Below are 14,384 nucleotides of genomic sequence, written 5' to 3'. Positions count from 1 at the left end.
TTATAGTTTTATTGTTTACAATGAAACAATATATCAAACCTTAAATTCACACATTATTATTTATACATTAGTAATATAAAGTATAATGAATTTCAAATGATAATTATTAAATGAACTTGAAATATATCCTAATTAACATGGAATACTATATAAATATGTAACCGATATATTTGAAATTTATGATATTGTTTATCTAAACAACGAAAATACATTTGAATACATGTAAAATCTATCATTCCATATACAACCTTAGATGTATTTGAAATCTACCATAATTTTTATTGAAATTACATAACTTGGTATAAATTATATTTGAAGTTCACTTGAATTTGGTTCATCCAAGCAAGAAAAGAATTACGAAATCATTGGATTTAAAGTACATCATCTCAAATCCATCAATCCAAGCGCAACGTAAAGGTTTCAAAGTATGTTGAACTCAACAATCTAAAATAATCAATCATGACAATGACGAGGTGTCGATAGGAACATTAGTCTAACTAAGGGTGTTTTTGGATTGATAGATTTGAAGTTACGTATTTCAAATAAATTTGATTATTTTGATATCTTTTATATATTTGATTAGTGTCAGATACGATCTTTTGTTAATTTATGTAGACGTAACAATAATTGTGATGCTCTAAAAAAAGTAATCGTGATGTATTTGAAATATACTTATTTTGTGTGTATTTAAAATCTATTATTTAAATATATCCCTAAACCGAATTCCTCTCCAAATCAAACTTTCGATACATCTAAGTGTAATATAAGTGATTTCAATATCTATGAGTAGACATCCCTTACCAATTCCTATTGATGATAGTAGATCCTTATAATTTTTTGGCAAGATAAATATTAATGTTGCTGCTTTATTTTCTTAGTTATTTCTATTATATTTAGCTTAATCATTGCTGTAGTTTGTGTTTCATTTGAAACAATATTTTCATGTATTATATGTTCATAATACAATAAAAACATCTGTATTATGAATTATTAGTTCATAAAATAGACTAGTTTTTAATATTTCTACTCATTAGCAGGCTTGATGTTTCCAAATATTCATAATTACTTTTTGTTGACTATACAATGAACTCTTATAATAATTAATTTGCATTCACATGCACTTTACGGAAATAATTAACTCAAATTGTAATGAAATACATTTATCTCACTGTAAATCATTTTAAAATTTTTTTTTCTAACTCATGTGAGATAAGAGCTATGGTTACCCTAAAATAATACATGATGTTCCTGCCGCCACTTGATCTATCGATCCATCAAAACAGAGAATATGGAGGTGGCTTGAATTAGTTTACCTCGCATGTTTAAGTGATGACTCCCTTACCCACGACGCTTTACTTTGCATATCACTTATTTTTCAGTATTTTTATTGGTGACCATACTTCTTTAACAACTTGAGTTAATTTGTATTTTTTTATTGTTAAAATCAAACACTTATCATTAAAAAGTTATAGTTGTCAGCCAAGTCGCAATTTTATTTCCTTATATTCGTGGCAGCGCAGAGTACACCTACTTTGATGCTAATGAGTCTGGCTGTTAAGCCAATGAGTCTGAAGAGGTGCGTATCTATCTGCTGATATTTTCCCATATTACTTATATATCAGTCTTACACTTTTTTTATCGTCGTTAATGTCCTCAGCAGGGACAATATTACCCATTAAGATTTGGTGTCACTCTTCTACAGCCCACTTAACGAACCAGTTCAAGCAACATCGCAACGTCAGCAACTTAACACATGAGAACTTCCCATGAGATCACCCATCTCGATGCTATTCTCACTCATGCACGTTTAATCCAAGATTATCATATATAAGACTTTAACACAAGCACATGTTCCTGTCCATCACTAACATTAGAAGAAAAAGACGACATTTAGTCAAATATTGAACTTGGTCCAAATAATTCTGAATGGTCTAAACACTTGTGTTGTATGTGAGAATCAGAATTTGTTACAGAGAATTAACTCTTAATTTAATCTAATGATTCTTGTACTGATCATATTAGGCTGCGCGCAGGCTACAAACACAGTTTTCAAAGCGTAATTATCGCGCATTCAAAAAATCAAAGAGATTTTTTTTAGTAATTATGACCATATCAAAAGGTCAAGTGATTTGACGATTTGTTAGGATGTTGTATCTCTATGTTTCTTGAATACCATAATAAGTTAGCATCGTTATTGAACCTTAACAAAGAAATTACAAATTCATGTATGTTATCCGATATGTCAGAAAATGGGGGTCATAGACATAGTAGGCATCAGCCATTTATTCTCGGGATATCAACCACATTTATCATACACATATATTGAAAATACATTAGAAATATAATTATTTTATGATATAAAAAATATATGCGTTGATACGAGATTTTTTGCGTAAATAAAAAATAAATTCACGAGAGTTTAAACTCAAAATAAATAATATCGTATTATCGAAAAAATACGTAAGTTCCATCATACAACATTTCTCGATTGCTTCGTGCAATTATTGGGTTTAGAATTTTCCCTCAGTGTAGTTGAAAACTGTGACAATTGTTACAGATTGGTACGGCATTTGTTTTAATTTCAGTAAATATCCCTTTTTCCGAATGTTAACCTAATGATATTTAAGGGTGGAAAGTGACTGAGGTGGATATTACAGAGAAAAAAAATCCAAGAAAAAAATAAACTCCATTCCTCTAAATATTTCCACACATGATCCCAAGATAGTTGGGTTATTATTTCTCTATTCATATGGAAAAACTCAATTGTGAGTGGAAAAGTATAAGCAAAAAAGTTAGTTATTGAGAAAGTGAAAGACTTATCTTCTTAATCTTGAAGTCAAATGCCAGATTGATGGAGATTGAGTGAGAGCCATTATCTTCTCATTATATTATATTTAGGGTGAAAAGAAAAAAAATTTGAGATCAGCAAGTGTATTAAAAATCACTTAGTTTTTGTTTGAATCGATGAATTTAAGTGAAAATTTTGATTTGATTATATAAATGTATATCTACTTTGGATACATTTGAGATCAATTACAACTTTGGAAACACACATAAATTTTGTTTATCTAAACAAGTCATATAGAAATAATTTCAGACACTTCAATCCCAATCGAGTACTTTCTTAGCGGGTTGCTTCCGATATTTTCATCGTGCGTAAATTTAAATTTCCATAATTTTCTCAAAATTATTGTAAAGAAACATCAAACCAAGTTTTCGTAGAATTGTTTTGAGTGTTTCATACTTGGTTCAAAAATCGAATTCAATCTAGTATCCTACCATTCATTTCGAATAAAAACATTTTCAGGTTCGAGCTATCGAATCTCGACGTTACTAACTATTTAACATATTTACCTAATTTTTGAAAAAAAAGGTATTTCGATCTTAAAAATTATACAATTTTTTAAAAAATAATATAAACTATATACGTGTAGACAATTTTCAATGCTCACTCATATCGCTTTCATTGAGACTTTAGTTTCAAAGTGAAGTCGCATTCTCATTATAAACGTGCACCAGCACTTCCTTTTTCCCGGCTTATCAACAATTAACACGTAGTGTCGTTGGTTGGGAGAACGCGCGTTTTCTTGGCGGCTCAGAACTAAATCGTCGTTTTACACTGTTAAAAAGTCGGTACCGCGCCATACGAACCGGAGGGCTACGCCATTTGGTATTATTCTAGTATAATAATTCGTTTATTTTATCAAATCAATTTCATGCATTTAATTGGTCTCGCAATTTTAGTAAATGTAGACATCAAATTTTAAATTTTTATTGTGTATCATAATTAATACGAAGGTATATTTGAAGATATAATTTTTCCCATTTATTACGTATATATGAGTTATAATATAAATATTATAATTGAAAGAAATCATGTTAAATTATATTAAAAAATTTGTTGATTGGGTTTTAATGGGAAAAATTCAAAATTCACTTTCGTTTGACCAAGATTTCCGTATTTACTCCCCTTATGGATTTTGCATGAAAACTAGAGACTACATAAAAATGAAACTATTTAAAAAAATTATAGTGTTTTCTAATATTTTTTGGGATGAGGTGCAATAAAATCATTTAACATTTGGATGAAATTGAACATCTGGGCATGCGATGCCTACATATACTTCAATTTTTTTATTTGTTTCGATGATTTTTTGAAATTTTAGATATTATATTAAAAATTATAGCTGTAAATTTTTTTATGAGTTGTTTTTTTTTTTTTGAAATATTATATTGTTTTTTATTTAATTTTAAATAAGAAGTGAAAATTGAGATAATTTTGTGAAGATTTTCTTTTCAATATCTAATTGGCTTAATGTCAATTTACTTTTTTATGTATTGGTATGTGACATTTTTATTCACGTACGTTTCGATTGAATCAATTATAATCTTGTACGTAATTATGTTTTTTTTTTATCATGTTAGTCCTTCTCCCCAAAATCATGTAATTAAATAATCGATGTCATTGTTAATTTTTTGTAAGTATATGGTTAAAAAAATTATCGAGACATGAACATATGTTTGACAACTTAATTATAAATTTTAACAATGATATTAAACATTTAGTTATACGATTTTGACAAAGACTAAAATTGATTTTAAAAAACTCACAGTTATTGTACTATAATTGATTCAAAGAAACATATAGAAATAACTAAAAATGTCACACATCAATCAATACATACATACAAGACTCAAATTCAACTAATAAATAGTATTTATGCATATTTTTCATATATAAATTTATATTTGGTTAATTTTAGACTTTTAAAATTGACATTATTGATCATTAAGTGCAAGCTGATTTCCATGGCAATTGATGAAAAGACCTGACCAAATATTTTGGAGTTTTTTTAAATACATATATATGTTTTTAGAATAGTCGTTTGATAGTCAAAAACCATCAAGATTTTAGTCGTCTCATATTCGAGAAGTAACAAATTTCGACATTATTGTGTCACTGTTGTGTGATCAACTATATACAGTTTAATCCATGTATTCATCGACGTTCTAAAACAATGATCAACCCAAGTTACAATATCGTAAATATTGTAATTTCTTGCCTTGTAATTTTAAATTAATCCGAAGTCGAGTTGGACGATGATTAGAAAAACTCCCCGACCAAATAACATATTTATTCTCTATTTACACGACTTTAATTCATCCAAAATTTTAGATAGGCACACTAATTCCACTGCAAGGGTCACCCATATGTTGTTAATTACGAATTAACCAACAAATTGAATCGATTTAAAAATAAAGCTGAAAGGAAATTAGCGAAGATAAACCATAGAGTTAAACTTTTAAAAAAATTGTGACATGTTTAGGTATGAGCTAATACAATTCAAGTTGAGTAGATCTCTTGTGACACGGTCTCACGAATCTTTATCTGTGAGATGGGTTAACACTACAGATATTCACAATAAAAATTAATACTCTTAGCATAAAAAGTAATAATTTTTCATGGATGATCCAAATAAGAGATCTGTCTCACAAATTACGATCTGTGAAACCGTCTCACACAAGTTTTTGTTATTCAAGTTAGTATTATACTAAAAGAAAACATGTTTACATATCTCACATATGTGATAGAGACTCAGGTTTGCGTCTTTTCTCATCCCCAGATTTTTTTTAAAAAAAAAAAAAGAAAAGGAAAGGAAAAGAACCAGAAATTTGTAAATTTTGAATAAGGGATTTCAAATATTCAAGATTTGTATGATAAATATGATATCAAATTATGATTTTTTTTTCATAAATTAGTCAAATTTTTTATCTTTAATAATTAGGGAAAACCCCCATGAAGAGCACGTTTTGAGGCGTGAGAGAGGTAATGGCTGAAGTCCTATATATAAAGGCTGCATGCACACGTATTTTTTAAATCCATTAGGTGTAAAAAAAATTCTAAAAGTTTTTATGCAAAAAAACCCCAAAAATATTGATAAGTATTATTTTCATTTCCCTAAACTCCTAACCTATATATGTCAAATAAACTATATATTGGTTTTTGACACTTTAAATTTATTCAAAAGTTTTTACATAAATGTGTTTTTATTTATTAAATATGAGGGAAAATTCTATTACATTGACTAAAATAGCTAGGTTTAAAGGACCGGAGTTAAACTGATTGTTCTCTTGAATAGACAACATGTCATTTTAAAATTTTAGAAATCAATGAATTGTAAAATTCCTTACAAACTTAATTAGTATCCAAATTAGTCCTAAGTTGAGTCGTATACGATAATCGCTTCGTTTTATTATACGATAATCGATTCGTTTTTACATGGCTTGAATATACGATAATCGCTTCGTTTTATTATTTTACAGTAAAACATCTATAAATTAATACTCGGTAAATTAATAATCTCTTTAAAATAATTTTTTTATCACAACTCATGAAAATTTGATATATTAATAATGAATTTTATTTTTCACCTTAATTCAAAGAAAGACAAAAACTTGTGTAAGACGGTCTCACAGGTCATATTTTGTAAGACATATATCTTATTTGGGTCATCCATGAAAAAGTATTACTTTTTATGCTAAAAATATTACTTTTATTGTGAATATTGGTAAAATTGACCCGTCTGAGACCTATTTTTCAAGAAATATGCTACTGCAAACATTCATTAAACATAATGATTTCTTATATAATTAGATAATTAGATTTACGTTCGCCAAATAAAAAATATTCTTTAAAATCATAAAATATTAATTTATTAGATTTACGTGCTTTTTTCCCCATAATTAACCCAGAATTCGAGGAATAATTACAAATTAAATAACCAAAAAAATCAATTCAAATAATGATTATAAAATTAAGTATAAGATGCAACTACTGAAGATAAACTCAGAGTTAAATTAACTTTAAAATTTTGTGACATGTTCCGTGACAGAAAATATATACAATATAATATATAATACAATTTAAAACAATCTGCGACGAATTTAAAAATTTGATGATCAAGGGATTTAAAATAGTCAAGATTATATGATAAATATGACAAAAATCAAACATTTTTCATAATTTAATCAAATAATTTTGGCTTAGGAAAGGACCTGTAACGAGTACGACCATGTTTTGAGGTGTGAAATAGATCATGTGTGAATTCATAAAGAGGCACGTACACGTTGGGTCAGCATTAACTAAACTAGGCCAGAGCAAGCCAAACGGATGGTTTAGATTGGTTTTTAGCCGATCATAGTTTCAATCAATTTTTTATTATTATTACAGCACACGTGGGTTCGAACTCGGAGAACCAACTAATCTGACAGATGGTGAGACCACTGTGCTACAAGGCCTGGTCTCAGTTTCAATCAATTTTAAAATAAATCAAACAAAAAATATTAGTTTGATTTAAATTTTAGATTAAAATAATCCAAACCAAACCGATTTTAATTAATTTGCAGATATTAAAATCATATAATATATCATGTTAAAATTTTATTCTCATATAATTTTTCAATTATAAGAACTTAATTTGTTACGATTGATTTTCGATTTTAGTCATTTTTTTCCATAAAAGTAGTAATGTACGTGAAACTACATATATACATCAGAACCATGCCAGTGCCACACAACAGTCCAATCGCCTGCTGTTTTTAAATAAGATATTTTCATCCAAATGAAATACTATATGGGAAGAAAATATTGAGTCAAGAAGCACAAAAACAAAAAAACAAAAAACAAAAAAACAAAGGACAAACAATATAAGAAAAAGAAATTTAAACTCATGTAGTTTATGTATTTTTTTTGGCATATTAAATAAAAGAATGTTCAAACAATCTTGAAATTAATGACTACTGATTGCCAATTAAATAAGCACGAATGTACACCGAGTTTTGTACGTTAAATTATTAATTGATAAAAGTTAAAATCTAAGTCATTGGTCTTGTACGTATCAATACTACTTTCTAGAATTATTACTTAACCATAATTTCTACATTACCTTAATTCTCATACTTTACAGATAATAAAGTTGAGATTTGGAGTCAAATTTAATGAATTCTAGCAACATTGACATATAGATTAGCAAATCAGCTTCTTCTTTTATTGTCTTTTTGGTGGAAATTTGAATTTTCTTCCAATATGAACATATTTTGAGTCGTATGATGCGGGTTGAGTAATTGTCTTAATAATATGAATAGTTAATACTCATTTTAGTCCATGTAGTTTAGATGTTTTTTCTATCGGATAAGTCATGTTTGCATATGTCGTATCAAAATGGTCTCTGGTACTGTCAAAACAGATTAACGGGGCGGAGGAAGTCGGAAAAAATTATGAACTCAACTCGTCTGTTTTACGTGGCAGGAGGGTAAAAAATTGTAACACGATGGACCATTTTGCTACGAGACAGGTATGGGATATACTGAATCAAGAATAACCCTAAACTGTAGGCTGAAATGGGATGAAGCCCTTAGGAACATTGAAGTGTAAGATATACAACAAGAATGTGTAGCATTTTTAAATGGCATGTTGTCTTAAAAAATAAATGAAAATTATAAAAATATATAATCGCCAATTTGTAAATTCTTTAAACAAAATAGGCTGTAATTTATAAAGTTATTCACCTAATTTATGACGTGGGCCTTGCATCACCAACTACCATTTTTTTTTTCTTTCTATATTTCTAATTTTTTTAATTGGCTTAATTACACTCTCTCTGTTATAAATATTTGCTCTTCATCGTAAGCAATTGAGCATAAACAAACTCCAAATACCCCACACCCCATTATACCTCAAAGCTTCTAAATAATGGAATATAGCGAAAACACCACATCCCCCACCTCCTCCGCCGCAGCCGTTGTCGTTTCCGTTGCAGCGGCGGGAGGCTATCCTTCCTCTATATCTTCTACACCCTCACCATTATCTCCGTCGGTGGCCTCTCCTCCGCCGCCGCACGTGATTCTCAGTCCCTGTGCATCCTGCAAGATCCTCCGCCGCCGATGCGTCGAGAACTGCATATTGGCGCCTTACTTCCCGCCGGATCAGCCCCTCAAGTTCACCATTGCACACAGGGTTTTCGGAGCTAGCAACATAATTAAGCTGCTGCGGGTAAATAATATTCATCATTTCTGAATTTACTTGTATTCTTCGACAGCATAATGCTGCTGAATTCTTGCATGTGACTGAGAAAACCCACAGTGAAGCAAATCGTAATTGTGTGAAATTATTGCAGGTTGCCGTACTAAAAGTATTCGTATATAGATTATAGATATATATAATGATATTAATTAATTTTTTTGCATTTCACACTATATTATATGTTACATAATATAAATACTTAGTGGTTGAATTAGAAATTTTATATAAGTATAAAAATTAAATATCGTGGTTGTATTTTTATGTCAGCTATGAAAAAAGTATTTCACATATTCAATTTTTCTTGGTGGAAATTATGTAATTACTTTATTACAACTTTAGACTGTGGCATTGAAAAAACTTCGGAACTGAAGCATTTTCATATTGCTGCATGACACTATATCTCACGTAAAACCAATCAAATATCCATGATGGCAGTAGACATTCATTCTGCATATGAATTTTACAAAAAGGAAATTGTAATATCACTCCTTTATATTAGTTTTTCTGCGACTTTATTTTTTTATGTTGTCAAATTTTAGTTTTAATTCGTTATTTTCGGTTTTTTAAAATTATATTCATTTTTTCGATGCGATACTGACGTGACATAATTCGGCACCCGCTGATGCTGATGCTGATGTGTGCAGTACATACCTATACTTCCTATGAAAAATGACTAAATTATCCTAAAAAAATGAAATATATATGACTAAAAATGAAATATGATAACATGAATTTATAAATTTCAGTATATAAATATATTGTTTTATAGTAATAGAGCGATTTAAATATTAAAATATTTACTTAGTGCAAGTTTTATGCACGTAACTCCGACCATGTGTTTACGGTAATAAACTTTTCTTTTAGGGAAACAAAAGGAAGACAAAGTTAGAAATTAATTTTGTCTCTATTTAAATTATGTAGAAAAGCGACCAAAATACACCAATAAGTCGGTATTGATTTTTTGTCACAACAAAGAAAAAGAGGTTTGTGTATTACTTTTGCTTGACTTCTAATCAATTTCTGCAAGATCAAATCTAATTACATAATTAGAATATTTAATTGTTGCATATTAAATTCATTATAATCCTCACATTTGAATATTTTCAATAAGATTATTATTCGATGAAAGGGACTTGTGTTGAGGTCAATGGACCAAGGCCAACTAATCAAAATGCCCCTTATTTTCTGTGGAATTTTACTAATAAACAGCATTTATAACAAAAATTCAACTCTTTTCACCACAGAAAAAGACGTATATGGAAAACATAAATACCAACAAAATTAGGTATACCAAAATGTCATTTCATTCAATTAAACTTGTTAATTATTCTTGATGAAGACCAACAATAATCAACTTTTTTTTAAAAAAAAAATATTTATATATATATATATATATTTATTTATTTATATATATTAAACTAATATTGTCATGTATTTTTTCAGGATCTTCCTGAAGCTCAAAGGGCTGATGCCGTAACCAGCATGGTGTACGAGGCTAACGCTAGGCTAAGGGATCCTGTTTATGGTTGCGCGGGTTCGATTTGCCAGCTCCAGAAACAGATCAGTGAACTCCAAGGTGAATTGGCTAAGGCACAAGCAGAAATCATGAACATGCAATGCCAAAACGCCAAATTATTCGAAATAATCTGCAAAAAGATGGCAACACATGATGATCTTGATCAAGAAACTAATCATAACTCAGCACAAGAACTAATGTTCCCATATGATGAGATTAATAATTCCCAATTCTTTTTGGATGAAAGCATTTTGGGTGTGGCTTGGGAACCACTTTGGACATGATACACGCGGGAAACGTACTCGTTTCGAATGTCTCCCAGCATCGGGTATGATCATATGTTATGTTACACTGATTAGATATCTGTCTGGATTTCGCAATACAAGACAAATATCGAATCAGTGTAATGACAATAAGAGATATGGCACAAGTTGTAGTAAAGGATAATGGACTAATAAATGAAGAGTTGTTAGATTTGGTGGAGACTTTTTATATATAGTTAGAGGAAAAAAATTATGTACGTTTGATTCAAATATTTGCTTCTACTTTTCCAAAGGAAAGGGAGATAAAGAAGAATGAGAAATTTTATTAAATTTCTTACAAATATATATATATATATAATGACCTTAGGACAGATCTTTTTCTTGTATGGAAACTTTAAGGTTACCTAATGCTATCTTTTCATGTTCATTTCTGAAAATGATGTTCTTTTCAATTTTTTATTTTACTTTATTTATGTACCTGCATGGAATCTCCATCACAGTTATAACTTTATTTATTTTTATTTATAATGGATGTAATGATATTGCTTCAAAATATAAGTAATTATTAATCTAAGGAAAATGTATGGAAAATATAATAAAATTGTGGAGGTGTTTCATATTGTAACACCTGCCAAACTGGAAACACAAAAATCAGTTAGATTACCATAATTACTGTGGTTTATTTCCAAAAATAAAACTTTAAATAATATTTATGAAATATTTTCCTAAAATTATTTCTCAAAATTCTACCCCAAAACACTACCAAACACGCCCTTAGTATTTTGACCATTACACAATTTGGATCGTTTACAAGTGTACAGTATTTGAGGCAGCTACTTAATACTCAGTAATTTTAAAATGAATTCAAATGAATTATGTTGTACGATGACTTCTTAGTTTTTACATAAATCTTTCATATATCTTTAAACATTTTTTAAAACATTAAAAAAAATTCAAAATTTGTGTTTATTTAGGGACATCTCGAAAGCACTCGGTCCACCCTGATCGAGTCATATATTTTCAATTTGGTATTGCTTAACTCGTTGGATGAGATGACGAAGAATTAGATGATAAATTAAAATATAAGAATAACATTACCATTCATTTTTTAACTCCGATTACTGTAAAACTTGAGCAAAACATGAATGACTCAAATAAATTTTCTCATTCAAATAGATATCTTTTACTTCTAAAAAGTAAAAGAAAAGATGTTTTTTACTTCCGAAAAGTGCTTGAAAAGAAAATTTTAAACCAGCTTCTCTATTCAGACACAATTTCGTTGTTCTAAAAAAAACCTTCTTTATCCTAACACACTCTTATTCAAGACGACTTTGAACTCAAAATTAACGGTGCACCAAAAAATATTACTTAAATTTTTACCCTAAAATTCTGGTTACGTCGCCGACCGTTTCTATGAAAATTTATGATCATAAATTCAACTCTATTCGAGTCGCTACAATCCTAACCACGAGAAAACTAGAAAACGTAATGAGACTAAGAAATGGTCGATCGCCCAAAGTAAATAAAGTGAGGAAATGTCGCTTTTCTTTTTAATCAAATTAAATTAAATAAATAATCACCACACCATTTCATATTGCCTTTATTAATTAACTAGAAAATTATACGACTTTTGTTAACTATAAATGAGATATTCATTGATTCGTTGTCTCTCAAAGATAGTACAAAGTTAGGTATTCTAAAGTGTCCAAAAAGTTCAAACACCAGCCTTGTTTTTACATAATCGACATTGATTTTTTTTTTTCTATTGTATAAAAATAAGTGGGAGTACACTAATTTCCAATTAAAATAGATGTGATGGAATAATAACAACCACAAATTTAAAAATTTAACTTAAATAACATATGGTTATTATTTTATGGAAGATTTTTTTCCATTATTTTTTTCGTTTTTATTCATTTTTATGTTTGATGGAGTACATCAATGATATCAGACGTGTTATTAATAATTCGACTTCATATTGATGTTGTACTAATATTGCATGTTAGCATTAAGATGAAATGAAAAAAGAAGCTAATTAAGTACTTAAATTTAGACCAATTTATGTTGCCAATTTGGTTATTTTTTTCATTATTTCATTAGAACTGTCAAAATTACAAAGTCATTATAAAATTTAATGTTTTCATAAATATGCACAATTACAATTAAATGTGATGCCCACTATGTCATTAAATGACAAGTCAAAGGTAAAATTTATAATAGGAAAAAAATAATAATAAAAAAAATTACTATGGCTGATTCGAGATTCTATTCCAAAGTATCTAGAAGAGTTTCTTAATTCATCGATGGCTAGTCCTCGTCAAAACGCGTAATGGATCAAGCTTTTCAAAATTTACTGCAATTTTAATATAAATTAATTAACAAAAAATTAACTTTATAAGACAGATAACCAGTCGTTTTACCAAAATCTATAGTTTGTAGTAATTATATATTTTTTAAAAGACGTGCAGAAATTCAAACACTATATTTCAATCGTTTCTGACAATTATTTCTCCTCAAATTATAGTAATTGCATTAATTATTTTGCAAATTATAGAATCGAACACTATTTATAGCTTCTAAAAATCTATAGCAAGTAATAGTTCAACTGAAGATAGACTAAGTACAATCAATTCGAAGACGAGGATAAGGTCATTAATTTCTGTAAGAATTTAATCATTAAAAGGAATTTGTATTGATTATTGACGTTTGACGAGAAAATTGGGATGCGGTCATGCTTTCTTTGGCGAGCCCAGAAAAGATAGCTAAGAAAAAGGTTTTTAAATTTTTTTGTATTTTGTATTTTAGTCGTGTTTTAGTTACTTTTCAGAGTTTGATTTCCATCCAATAACCTGTATTCTACGAGTTTGTTTTGTCATAAGGGAGCAAAATTGTTTAGATACCGACCAAACTGAAGAGTCAAGTTGAGATTAGTATGGCGAAATTCAAATTTAGGATTAATCCCGACAGGGACGTAACGTTACATGCGACTGATTATTGTCAATATACTTACCCTTTAGCCATGGACAACGTATTTTGTATATTTATCTTATTGCAACTAGTCCACGTAAACCGAATTGACCCGCCACCACGGGTTCAGAACAATCTTTAACCCGTCGTTGACTATTAATCAGGTAGGAACTCTATTTATTTCCTTTTGGTTCTATCAAGTGTTAGCTAAATTGCTGAATAACATAATTATATAAACAAGATCGTAAAGGCAAAGCAGTAAACGGAATAAGTATAATGTTTACAATATGAGTGTCGTGTATATAAAAACAAAACCAACAGCCAGACAGATGATAGCCTTAAACTTTCATTTAAGCAATTTAGAAACTTGGGGCCTTACACACTTAAACTTTCGGAAACGAAGACTAATAATTGCTAATTAAATTATTATAACCTACTCCAAATAAAAACTTGAAGAAAACTAATAGCTTAGTGTGAAAAGTTGAATTATGTGCTAGCTAGGCTTATGGATTAGTTTATTCTACTATAGTTATTGCGATTATTTAATAATCAATGG

General features: G+C 28.9%; 1 protein-coding gene across 1 annotated transcript; it reads left to right on the top strand.

Moving 5' to 3' along the window:
- Nucleotides 1-8,705: 8,705 nt before the first annotated feature.
- LOC142516980 (LOB domain-containing protein 1-like) lies at nucleotides 8,706-11,281 on the top strand. Its single transcript, XM_075619896.1, has 2 exons — nucleotides 8,706-9,052; nucleotides 10,526-11,281. The coding sequence occupies exons 1-2, from the start codon at nucleotides 8,753-8,755 to the stop codon at nucleotides 10,880-10,882; spliced, it is 657 nt and encodes a 218-aa protein (XP_075476011.1). The 5' UTR covers nucleotides 8,706-8,752; the 3' UTR covers nucleotides 10,883-11,281.
- Nucleotides 11,282-14,384: the final 3,103 nt, after the last annotated feature.

Source organism: Primulina tabacum, chromosome 1 (assembly GCF_025594145.1).
Source record: "Primulina tabacum isolate GXHZ01 chromosome 1, ASM2559414v2, whole genome shotgun sequence".
Taxonomy (NCBI): Eukaryota; Viridiplantae; Streptophyta; class Magnoliopsida; order Lamiales; family Gesneriaceae; genus Primulina; species Primulina tabacum.
Note: the sequence above shows the minus strand (reverse complement) of the source record. Positions and strands in the feature narration are given on the sequence as shown.

Bases quoted from the DNA above. Each gene is read 5' to 3' on its own strand.
- LOC142516980 (XM_075619896.1), top strand. From the start codon at position 8,753: ATGGAATATAGCGAAAACACCACATCCCCCACCTCCTCCGCCGCAGCC. The intron at 9,053-10,525 runs GTAAATAATATT...GTATTTTTTCAG, and splicing joins ACATAATTAAGCTGCTGCGG to GATCTTCCTGAAGCTCAAAG.